This window comes from Eulemur rufifrons, chromosome 28 (genome assembly GCF_041146395.1).
Source record: "Eulemur rufifrons isolate Redbay chromosome 28, OSU_ERuf_1, whole genome shotgun sequence".
NCBI lineage: Eukaryota > Metazoa > Chordata > Mammalia > Primates > Lemuridae > Eulemur > Eulemur rufifrons.
Window position 1 is genome coordinate 827,071 of NC_091010.1, and position 12,144 is coordinate 839,214.

At 52.8% G+C, this 12,144-nt stretch overlaps 1 protein-coding gene across 1 annotated transcript in view; it reads right to left on the minus strand.

Annotated features, from left to right (window-relative positions):
- Positions 1 to 1,545, minus strand: part of LOC138376546 (uncharacterized) — a 28,137-nt gene extending 26,592 nt beyond the window's left edge. The window contains exons 1-2 of the mRNA XM_069460932.1: positions 1,482 to 1,545; positions 343 to 511 (exon numbers count right to left, since the gene is read on the minus strand). Of these exons, the coding sequence (XP_069317033.1) occupies positions 343 to 419 (77 nt within the window). The 5' untranslated portion in view covers positions 420 to 511; positions 1,482 to 1,545. The remainder of the gene's footprint in view (positions 1 to 342; positions 512 to 1,481) is intronic.
- Between the last annotated feature and the right edge of the window lie 10,599 nt (positions 1,546 to 12,144).

A 12,144-nucleotide genomic window follows, 5' to 3' on the forward strand; every position in this document is an offset into this window, starting at 1 on the left:
TCAGGTTCTACATTCCTTTTTGTCATGGGCCAAAGATGTGCTCACTTTGAACTGTTCTCATTCAGAGGTTGGAGTGAGTCACGGCGGGGACCATTCCTAGGGAGCTACGGGTTCCCAAGGGTGGAAGAGAAGGAAAATTCTTGAGTTCTGGCAGGTGCATTCCAGGCACCTGGCTGGCCTCGCAAAGTCAATGATCAACTTGACCATCGAGACCAGACGGAGGTTACAGCGGCTGTTGGGGGGAACACACGTGGCAGAGACAGAGCAGCCGCCGGAGACGACCTGGCACCTCGCACAGAGAGTAGCAGGAGCGCCTTTGAGTGAGACCGCAGGTGGGGTTACCTCTGCACCCGCAGCTGCAGGCCCAGGACACTGCCCGCGACTCTCCACTTGCTCAACAGCAACCTTCTCTCACTCATCCTCGGTTTCAGGGCACTCGGGCCAGCGAGCAGGGGGCAGACTGTCTACGCCAGCCGGGGGAGTCCTGTCTGGGCTCCTGGGAATCCAAGAACTGGAAGACAGACCAGAGGGCAGAGCAGAGGCTTAGATGATACAAGATACCAGGACACGAGTCTGGGATTCACGACCTGTGAGCACTGAGCCCTTCACAGGAGCCCTCTCCAAGGGGCCAGACTGGGGCTCCTGACCGCTCATGACTCTCATGGAGTCCTGGGTACCTGGGGCTTGTCATCTCTCATATGAGGGCATCGCCTGACAGAGGAGTCCCAGGCAGCCCCACAGGCTCCAGGAGGAGATGGAGAGGGACAGAGAGCAAGGAGGGGCAGGACAGGATGTGGGTGCCTGGGAGCTCTGTGTTAAGACAGTCTGAGCAGAAGTGGGTCCTTCTGAGAAGGAAACTGAGGACACGGCCCTGCCATGCCTGCAGGTGATGAACTAGGTGGGACGGTCACAGGGCAAAGAGATTTGGACAGTTTACAAGAAAGGTTGTCCTGTATTTCAAAAAGAGGATTAAAGAACTGGAATAAAACCTGGATATGTCGGGAGACTCACCTGTGGGTGGGCCCAGGATCAACATTGTTAAAAAAAAATCCGTGTGAAATCACTACGTAAGTGATAAATCACCGAAAAATAGAAGGATTAGATATGACACGGTCTTAGTTTTAATTGAACAATTGTTCCTGAATCAGCCACTTTGGAAATTGTGTTAATGATCACATAAACAATTAAATATAGATATTATTTTTCAGGGCTCTCAGGTGTGTGAAGTGAAATTTGAAGACCTAAGAAGACAAGTGACATAGCCAAGGTGAACAACCAGGAAGTGTCATGCCAGACCTGAGGGCAGGTCTGAGCCAAAACCCAAGACCTTGTTCTTCTCACAATGGGAGAGCACCGTGGATTTCCACCTGGCCCTGAGTGAGCAGGGAGGGGCCCCACTATCCCTTCTCCACAACCCCCCCCACCCGGCATGGTGACAGCAACCCCCACATCAGAGCCTCCTGCTCCCCTGTCCTGCCCACCTGGGAGGATTAGCCACTGGTGCCCAGAGTCAGCGCTGGCTGCCAGGATCCAGGGCTGGCAGGGGAGGCTCCATGTGGCGAAGCCACATCCACGACCCCACTGCTGGTCCAGCGGCAGCCGCAGACAGTCGGTCACCAGGGTGCTCGGCTGCAGCTGTGTGTTTGCAGCTTGCACCTGTGACACGCAGGGGCTCAAGTCTCCACCCCAAGGCCCTTGGGGACAGGCCTCCTGCGTGGGGGCTGAAAGGAGAAGAGGCTTCAGTGGGAATGATCCTAGTGCTCTCTTTGCTACGTCCTCCCAGAACACCCATCCCTGATGTCCCTGCGGGTCAGTGAGACCACCCAGGGACCGTGGCAACACAGAAAGACATTGAGTATATGAAGGAGATGTCACCTGTCAGGTGTGTGCCTGGGGAAGCAGAGATCCCAGGTGCCCGGGCTGGCAGAGAAACGGTCAGGGGCTGGCTGGGCAGACAGCAAAGCTCCCAGACCCACCTCCCCTCTGGGCGGAAAACTCTGCCCAAGCACCTGACGGGAACCAACCATGTCTCCAGGGTCGGCCTGCAGGGACATCGCTCAGCCCAGGCAGAGGACTGAGCACAGCGAGGCCACCTGGGACGCCAGTGAGACTGACCGACTTTACCACGGGAGGACTCACCCGCTCCATCCAGAACAGAGGCGACTTCATGCTCGGCAGTCAGGGAGGTGGCGCTTCTGATGGGCTCTTGGCAGTCAGACAGGTCAGCACCACCAGGAGGGAAATCCTGCTCCATCAGTGCCTGTGACAGTCCTTCAGTCCCTGCGTCCTCCTGCAGCTCCCTGGGCACACTGGGGAGAGCAATAACCAAAGAGGAAGGCACGACGGATGAGACACCTCAGCACCTCGCGGGGCCTGAGGGGTAGCAGAAGGTCAGGGTCTAATGATGTGTGGCCTCCCTTCACAAAGGACTCAGGACACCTCCCCCTCTGCCTTGGGACAGCTCGGCTGCCTTGAGGATGTGGGTGATAGACAGAGAGAGACAGAGAGAGACAGAGACCACACGACAGTGCAAAGTGCACTGACAAGATGCTGAGCTAAGGAGGAAGAGACCCCAGACGCCCTGTCAGGTACAGGCAGGACACACAGCACACAGGGACCCAGTGCAGGGAACATGAGGCCTCAGGTGCTATACACTCTCTGAGATCTTGTGTGTTCTACGTCTCGTGTTTGAAACTTGTGCCATGGGAGACTGTTTGCGAGGACATTCCTGTCAACGACCCAAGGCCACAGGGTAGACAGCAGACACGCACGCCCTGCCAGTCACAGCCTCACGCAGGAGAACCCAGGATCTATCCAAGGGCAAGACGCCCCTGAGACCAGTCAGTTCCCTTGGTCAGACTCACGCTACTAGTGCCATGAAGGAGACGGACCACGGGGGAGGTGACGCCCTTGCTGCAGGGCCCTGCCAGCTCCGGGGCACTGAATGCGTCAGTACAACCAGTGGGCTGGGTTTGCCTCGAGTGTGAAATCTTGGTGACTTTGGCCTCACGTTCTGTCCTTAGACACCACCCTGCCCTGCCATGTCCTACCCTTGCTTCTAGCCCCTGATAATTCATTGTCACCTGGAGGCCAGTGATTCTAGATCTTCTTTGTCTTCCTCATCTGCATAGTTCTCTGCAAACAAATTGAGAAATGTCCAGACATTAAATAGTGCCATTCCCACCATGACACACGCTGGGCCCATCTGGGCCTGGAGACAGATGACCCGTGTGACCTCAGACACCCTTAGAGAGCTGTGCCCATCTCGTCTGCGGACGTTGAGGCAGTGGGGAGGGACCACGTGCTGATCCGTCCTGTAAAATACCCCCAGCGTGGCGGGTGATTGTCATGGTGAGGTCTGAACTTACTGGGAAAAGTTAAAACATATTTCGGTCTCAAGGTCACAGGACACTTGCACGGTTTCTTCCGGATTTCTCTAGCTATGTGCCCCGTCTCTCTTGATATCAAGGACAACTGCAGATGTGGCCATGACAGGTTTAATTCCTCTGGTATTCCGACACAGGCTTGGCAAGGATCAGTTGAATTAGAGGGGACAGAGAGATTGCGCCTGGAATCCAGGAACTACAGTAACATTTACACAGACACAGGCAAGACCACCAACCTACTGGGATAGTCACTGGTGTTTTTGTAACAATTATCAGAACCTGCAGGACAAATCACAAGTCCCAACATGAAAGAACGGGCTCATGCAGACCCCTGCCGTGCACAGGCATCAGCGGTGGCTGAGAGTCTGTTACAGTTCCTTCAGTTCCCCCACTTTGCTTAGCTCTGGTGTGCCCACTGTGACCTTGTCGTCGTGTCCCCTGGGTAAGTGTTTGGCCTGGGATTCAGGAGTTGCCTGGCTGCCTGACACACCTGATGTCTGTGCCTAACGCTCAGGCGGCCACCCTCATCCAAATCAGTGTGTTTCCGGGGCCTGCTGGCATCTCTCTACCTGGCGACAGGTGAGGGGCACAGAGAACATGGAGGCTCCCTGGGAGGACACTTGGACTCATCTACTTTATACCGGACACACTCACCAGCTGTATCTGGGCAGGCACAGACGTCTCCCGCATCAGGCAGCAAGGCAGCACTGTGGGAAGGGCGGCGGGACTCAGAGAGGTCCTGGCCACTGCGGACAGTGATATGCTGCTCCCGCAGTGAGGTCTGCTGGGTGGGATTGACCTCCTCCTCCTCCCCGCTGAGCCTAGGGGTGCACAGGAGAGAATGTTAAGCTCAGAGAGATCAGGCACCACGGCTTCCCCGGCTGGTCCTGATCAGGAGACACAGGCAGAGGTCCCAGAGGCGGCGAGGCCACCCCTGAAACAGGAAGAGGAAAACAGCCCTCCTGTATCCAGCACACTGGAGCTGCCCTGCTCATCAAACAGGATGGCACCGGTGCAGGCAGGCTGGTTGGTGTCAGCCAGGTCATGGTGACTGGCAGAAGTCGGGTGGCCTTCACCCAACTGGCCCTGAAGGACTCCATTCACCTTCTCCTTCTCCGGCTCCTCTCTGCTCAGCCTGGTGGCATAAAGAATAGGACCGAACCAAGAGGGACTGGACACCAGATCCAAGGCGGTGCTGATGACAGCCATGAAGGACCGGCCACAGAGTGCAAGCGGCTGTCATTTAGAAAAGAAAGAAAACTATCCTCTTATGAGAAAGGAAGAATGTGGGTGCCTCGAGGGAAGGAGTGAGAGAGGAGCAAGTGCTCTTTGCACTGGCCACGTAAGGAGCTGCTGAGGAAGGGGACACAACTGTCCCCTTTGGTACAGTGTTGGCAGACAGCACACACAGAGAACCACGAAGTGGCTCAGTCTCCTGCGTGGACCGTGTTGACTGTTCCCACAGTGGCACAGTGAGCACAGGCTCCTGAGAGTGTAGGTCCAGGAGCTCTTGTGTCTTCTAGGACCCCGTCTAGCAATACAGTGACATGGTGGAAATATTTCAGTCTGCTCATATCCCCTGCTATGGGGTCACTTCCAACAAGCAAAGGCCAACCACGCAGAAAGCAGATGGGCATCTCGTACTAAGTTCAGCCATGGGAGGGAGAACAGGTAGATTCCATGATTGTAGAAATCCCTAAGACTGACTTGTTCTCCTAGTTACTGGGAAATGCCTTGAAGACAGTGAACAACCTTGTTAATGGAAGGAATTTTTCACTGGTTCCATGAATGTCATCAAAGAACAAACAGTTTTCATGCACCTTTGCTGTGAAATCTGTGGCTACTTTGACATCTTGGCCAGTGCAACTGGGCCTCCCCTATTTTACCCACCCTCCTCCAGACCCTGCTTGCTCATTGCTACCTGGGGGCTGGTGGTTCTTCTTCCTTCTCCTCCTCCTGCTCTTCGTGGTTTTCTGCATAGAATTTCAGAAAGGTCCAGTCAGACATTGAGTAGCTCCACACCATCCCTACGAACACTGGCACAGATCTCTACATGTGGACCATTTCTATGGTAAGAAAATCTAAGGCATAATTGACTAATTGCTGGAGTATGAGTCTGCAGAACTTTGAGAAATAAAAAAATAGGCCGTTGCAGTCATAGAAGTGCCCAAACCCTCAGAAGTGTACTCCTACTGAGCATCACACTGGAAGGTCTAATTGTTTCAATAAGATGAGGAAAGGAAATAAAAGCTAATGTCTATATAAAAAATCCCAAAGAATTAGCAATGAGGGCACCAACAAAATGCTTCTGGAATGAATAAGCCATTGGTAGCAAGGTTGCAGGATACAGAGCTAATATATGCAATCAATTGATTAATTAAATATCAGCAATGAAGAGCTGGAATTTGAAATTAATACACAATGCCATTTCAGGTAGCTCAAAAAAGACATTCTTAAGTATGAAGCTAATTAAATATTCATAAGGTCCACTGTGGAGTGGGGAACCTTGGGCCTTGGGGCCACATGTGTCCTTCTGGATCCCTGAGTGTGGCCTTTTGACTGAGTGCAATTTTACAGAACAAATCCTTGGGCTTGGTCACCTAGATTTGGGACCTTGGACACAACACACAAAAGCAAAACCCATGAAAAAAGAATTGATAAATTCAAGGCCATGATGCATCAGGAGGAAGGACAGAGTGGGGACATTGGGACCCCCACCCTGAGCATTCTGTCCTCTGCTCCCGCCGGCCAGCCCTGTTCCTGTCATGGCCATAAATGTGACGTGCAAACCAGGACAGCCGGGTAAAGAGCCACATTGTGAGTGGAGTGTCTTGTGAGCCGGCACCTGGGAGCAGTTCAGAGTCCCAAGGGCCCGTGGCCACTCACCTCGGCTGAGCGTGCGGGTGAGGTGCTCTGCCAGCCTGCGCCCCTCTGCCAGGTGCTCACGGAGGCCCTGGCCCTGGCAGCTGTCAAGATTGTCCTGCAGGAGGAGGGCCTGCAGGTGCTGCTGGAGGAGAAACGAGCCCTCTCTCCCCTCTTGCAACACCTGCCTCAACAGGGTCAGCTCTCGGGCCTGCTGCTCAATGACCCTATTGGCTTCCCTATGGTGGGAGAAAAAGCAAATATGAAAAGGCACAGTTGACAATAGATTATATGGGCCGTGGCAGACATTTCTGGAAAGATGTCCCCAGGAAGCCTTCCAAGTGCAATTCTAGCACGTATTAGGTGACCTGCTTGTGGCAAAGAGAGAGAAGAATGTGCAGAGAAAGCCTCCCGTGCATCACAGACTGCCCCTGTGAGATCCTTGACGCTCCCTTCCTGTTTCTCCTGTAAGAGGAGCCAGGTGTCTTCCTGAATCGGCTTCACAACGGTGTCCCTCAGTCCCTCACTGTGGCCAAGGCCTTTTCCACATGAAGACACACCCAGCACGTTCTGGAGCGACTGGACATGAGCCACAGGAAGCAATGTGGCAGGTCCAGCTGGGGCCAGTCGAAAGCATGAAAGACACAGGATGACCAGGCCAAGGGGACAACATTCTTTGGGTAACAGACTCAGAAGCCACATTCAGTCAGGGTGAGTGTGATTCAGAGTAAATGGGACGGTGACTGCACAACATTGTAAAGTTTTACTTGTATGACTGTGAGGGCTCCAAGTGCAGTGTTGTCACAGGGATGTATCGCTCAGTGTGGAGTCGGGGCTTTTAGTGTTTCCATCACCTGAATGCGCAGTGTGACTACACTCAGTGCTGCTGAGTTGTCACTGTACTTGGTTAACTTTATGTGACGTGACTTTCACCTTAATAATTTCTTGTTTGAAAGGAGAAAACATGGCTCTGAGTCACGGCTGTGGGCCAGAATACATCCTTAGTTTTGTTTTCATCTTGTTTTATTAATATCTGTGAAAAACGTGCCAGCCTCATCCATTCCTGCCATTCTCCTGGCCCAGGTGGGCTCTTAGATGTCCCAGCTGAGCTGCCCACATCAGAGACTCACATGTCCCCCTGCCTGCCCCGCACACAGCACCCTTACCTGAGCTCGTCCTCCAGGGTCGGTGTCTCTGCCCGCTCCTCCTCCCAGAAGTCCAGCCTCACCCCCAGCACGGACTCCAGGACGTCCCTGAACTCGCCACACTCTGAGAAAGACACGCACGCCGGCCTCAGTGGGAAGCTGTGGCCACTGCCCACAGGGGAGGTAGCAGGGTCCCTTCCAGGGACCAAAATATCCCCAGTCCCAGGTCCTATGTGGGGATTTCTACACCTTTAATTCTCACCCTCCCATCTCCATGACCTTGAGGATCCCCATTGCAAGATGAGGAAGGAGAAGATGAAAGGCACATAAAGGTACTTGGCATAAATCAAATTGGGATTTAGGAGAGTCAGAGTTCATATCCCCAAAGGTCTGACTCTGATCAGGGGCCACGTGACCAAGGTGCAGCCTGTGACGCAAATCACTGCATGGGGCGTGATGCAGTGATGCCTGCACAGCTAGGAAGGCCCCCAGGACCCCAGGACTGGTCGGTCCCTTGTGCTGGGAATGCAAAGAGCGCACCAGCCTCTCACAGGTAGATATTGCGTCTGGATGCACCTGTGGGAAACATCGGGCGTTAGACCACAAGGACTCGAGAGAAAATTCCCACACGCTAGTGAGGCTCGGGTCACACTGGAAGTGAGAGAACTGGGAGCTCACAGTGGCTCCTCTTGTCAGGCTCTGCTGTAAAAGCAACACAGGAATTAATGAATGTATCATTGCAACTCCAATTAATAGGTGCTACAATAGCACCGTGTAAACAGAGGAGGAAACTGAGGCACAGCGTAGACAAACAACTTGCATTGGCACCTGGAGACATTCCCAGGGTCCCTGCTCTACACACGGTCTTCAGCCTTCTTCCATCTTCTTCCTCTTCACAGTATTTCATACGCTTATGTTATGATTAGATGGAAAGGTGTTAAGAAAACACAGTTTGTCCTTTCCCAGAACTCATCTCTTCACTTCCATAACAGGCTTCAATTTTTATTCTTCTCTTTAATTCCTTTTGATTAAAAATAATCCTCTGATTTATTGGAAAATAATTTGGAGGAAAAGGATGCAAGTTCAGCCTCAGAGTTGCGAGATTCCTTCCAATCCTGCTGTGCACGTGCCCTTGTCCCAGGACCCCTCAGTCGCTCGGGCTTCTCTTCCTGAGCAGGACAAGGGCTGGCAGTGGCCAGGCGCACTGCGGTGGGGGTGGGGTCCATCCCACACACTGGTTTGCTTGTATAGGGGCTGCTGCTGTCCTCCTCGTCCCTTGTTCACACGCGGGCCAATGTCTCCTAGCTCAGACTGTCACGGTCCACCTGCACCTGCTGGCTGTCCTGTGTCCCTGAAGGTTCCCCAGCTCAGGGGACACACAGGGGTGGGAAAGCTTCTCTCCCACCAGAGTCAGCCCCCTGGACAGGGTCACTAAGGAATGTCACAACTGCCGTTAGGAGCACACTCCTCTGGAAGCTCCTCTGAAGCAGGGGCTGTGTCCATCCCAACCTTCCCCAGGGAGCAGCTCAATGCTTTCCTGTTGGGCCTCAACACAAGCCTGAATGGAATGGAAGCTCATCAGTCCCAGAAATTACAACCACAGTGACGCTATGTGACTGCAGGATTTGGTACAGTGCACAGGCTCCTAAGATAAACCGGTGTAGCCTGTGCCAAATCACAGGCACTTCCTTGGTAGCTGCAGGAATAAATAACTGACATTTTACCTCATGCCCCACCCTACTCCTCACCTGGAATCATGGCCAAACTCTGTGTGCCTCAGTTTCTCCATCCTCAGAAAAATGAGGTTAAAATACCCCCTTTTCCCTTCCTGGGAATATAATCAGGATGGAATTTATTTTGATAAAGGGAAGAGAAGCACCAAGTCTAGAGACTTTATTTTCTCAGAGAGAACACACACAGCCGTTCCTCACTGAGCATGTGAACCTACAGAACTTACTGTATTTCCGCAGCTGGTTGGCCAGGGAGAAAGCGGTTGACTCTGATATATATAGTTTCTCCCTGAGGTCCAGAATCTTTTCTTTCGCGTCCACCAGCTGGGAGCGCAGTTCCCTGCTGTCCATCTCTGCCCTCTGCCTGGACCGGGGGCAGAGGGACCCTGCTGTGCTGGCCGGTGTGGCAGGAGAGGCACAGCCAGGGACTGGGGAGAAGAAACCCAAACACATGGTGGGTGAGGAACAAATGAAATCCAATAGGTTTCATCGGGACTGAGGGAGGACCAACACTGCACTTCTTCACTTACTGTCAGAAAAATGTGATCCACCAACAGCACTCGACAGTGAATCAGGCTCACGACACCAGAGCTCAGCGCTGAAGTCACCTCCAGCAGCTCACAGTCCAATGAAACTGAGCCGGTGGAGCTCAGCGAGCCACGTAACGGTCTTCGGTCGTCATAACAGAATTCTGTGCGGGTGCACGGAATGTTAGGAGCCCTGCCCCCCAGGTGCCTGGGCCATGCCGATGCATAAGTCAGGTGGTCTGGCCTAAAGGGGACACCACTCATGGGGACACCCCCTGATCGGCCATGCTCCATAGTGGTGTAGACATGTACTCACGCCATAGACCCCTTCATTTCTCAGTAAATCTAAGCACGTTTCCTCTTGTCCATTTCTCTGTCTGTATGGAAATATCTAGGCAGAAACAGTTTCCTGACGAGTTTTGTTTTTCATCATTGTGAAGTAGTCATCCCACCATTTCTTCACCATGAAAACACATCTTAGGATTTTTCCTAAATTAAATAATGTCAAACTTTTGCAATGTAAAAATGTAGATCTCTCATGACTTTCTTCTCTGTATCTTCTCCCGTCCCTCCAAATCCATTAGAAAGTATAGAACAAAATGCAGTTTGTAACACTAAGTGAACAAATACTTAGTTTTTCCATGTGGTTTCTGTCCTGTCTGAGTGTCCCTGCTGCATCCCAGGGTTACGTTGGCTTCAGTCCTCTCCCAGGGGGCTGTGTCTCTGCTTGTACCTGTGTCATGTGTGACCTCCCACCACCTACGTCCCCCCCTCTCTGCGGGCTGCTTCGGGTTGTTACTTCCTGTCACTGAACATTAAACTTCATACTTGCTGCTAATGGATTTCTTTCTACTCCCTCGTGTTCCCTTTCCCAGCCGTCACAGTGATTAAACTAGTCCATGTGCAGGTCCTTGAATACACGACGTGACCATCTCTATTGAAAAGACTTGTCAACCTCATGGCAGGTTTTACATTTTTGGTCATTTCATTCACATGCTGCACAGGACAGGGATCCAGAGCACCTTTACGAAACCTTGTTCCGTAGATCTGTGTGTTGACCTGAAACCGCTGAGCTGTGGTTGTGTTCCACTAACCAAACATGGGAAGGTCAAGGTCATGACTCTGGGGTGATGAGGCTCCACGGTGCCCATGTGCAATGTGGTTTAGGGACACAACAGGTGAGGCTGAGCTGAGGGACAGGCAGGCAGGGGAGAGGGACCCCCGAGCCATCTCCTCATGTTCTTGGCTTCCATCCCCACCCCGGTCTGGTGAGTCTGACACCGGGGAGACGCCTTGTGGCCCAGGTCTCTGCAGTTCAGCTGCTGGGCCTGCCTGAGTTGAGGGTGGAACTCGTGTCATCGTGGACCCCGAGCGTTCATGTCAGAGTGAAGGAGGGAGGACTGCTCGGCCACGTTTGACAGTGTGTCCCTCCACCCTAAACCACCCCCACACTACGCTGTGGAATGACGTCAGTTATGAGACGTATGTTAAGCCCCAGTGGCCACTGGGTTCCCATTTTCACCAAACACGTTTTTTGAAAAGCTAACATTTCTGTTTCTCTAAGCTCACTCACAGCTCCACAGCAGGCAGCCAGTTCACGTGCTGTATTGTGGCCACTGTCCTAAGTTCCATCTCCTTCCTCCTGTGTCACCCCAAGGGGATCCATGTCATTCCTTGGCCATAGAGGCAGAGCCATTTTCCCAGCTGATTTGCTGCATTAAAGACCTTCTGATCTGGTGTACAGGGCCACCATTTGGGGCAAGTGGAGAGTGTTTTTGCTCCAAAAGTCACCAGGTGCTGCCAGATGCAGTCAGGTGTCTCCCACCACAGGACACTGGACCCAGCATCCATGTGTTCCCCAAAGCGTCACTTTCTGAGCAGGTTCTTGACCTTTGTAGAGACCCGTTGCCCGACCAGACATTGTCCAAGGATTTCCAGTCCGTCACTGCGCTGTTTCTCTTCTTGTTGCTACAATCTAGATATGATCTGTGACATAAACACATGCAGAGGACCCATGCTGAGGATGTGTGGCACGCGACTGTGACACAGGAAGCTGGGACACTCTCTGCAGGACGTTCTCCACATGGTGTGGACGTGAGTCAGGAGGAGGTGCATAAAGCCCAGGGTTGTCACTGTTCCTCATCATCCTTTTCCTCATCGGCAGGGGAGCGAGTGGGGTAAGCTATTGATTCCCACCTACACAGACCCCTGGCTGAATTCGGAGCAGACAGCTCTCAGCTCCTTTCAGTGGGGACCGGAGGTCCTGTCCTCTGCTCCCCAGTGTGACGAGCACAGGACACTACCCACAGGGATCATGAACTGCTCTCACTGAGCTCAACTGACTTAGCTCAATGACCCTAGGTAAGCATAGATGTCGGATTTTACAGATGGGGACAGGGTGGACAGAGAGTGAAACAAGGGTGTGGGATGTTTCTGTGTCTCTGAGCACAAGAGTCACGATGTTCCCCGAGCCCGTGAATGCAGAAAGCCAGTC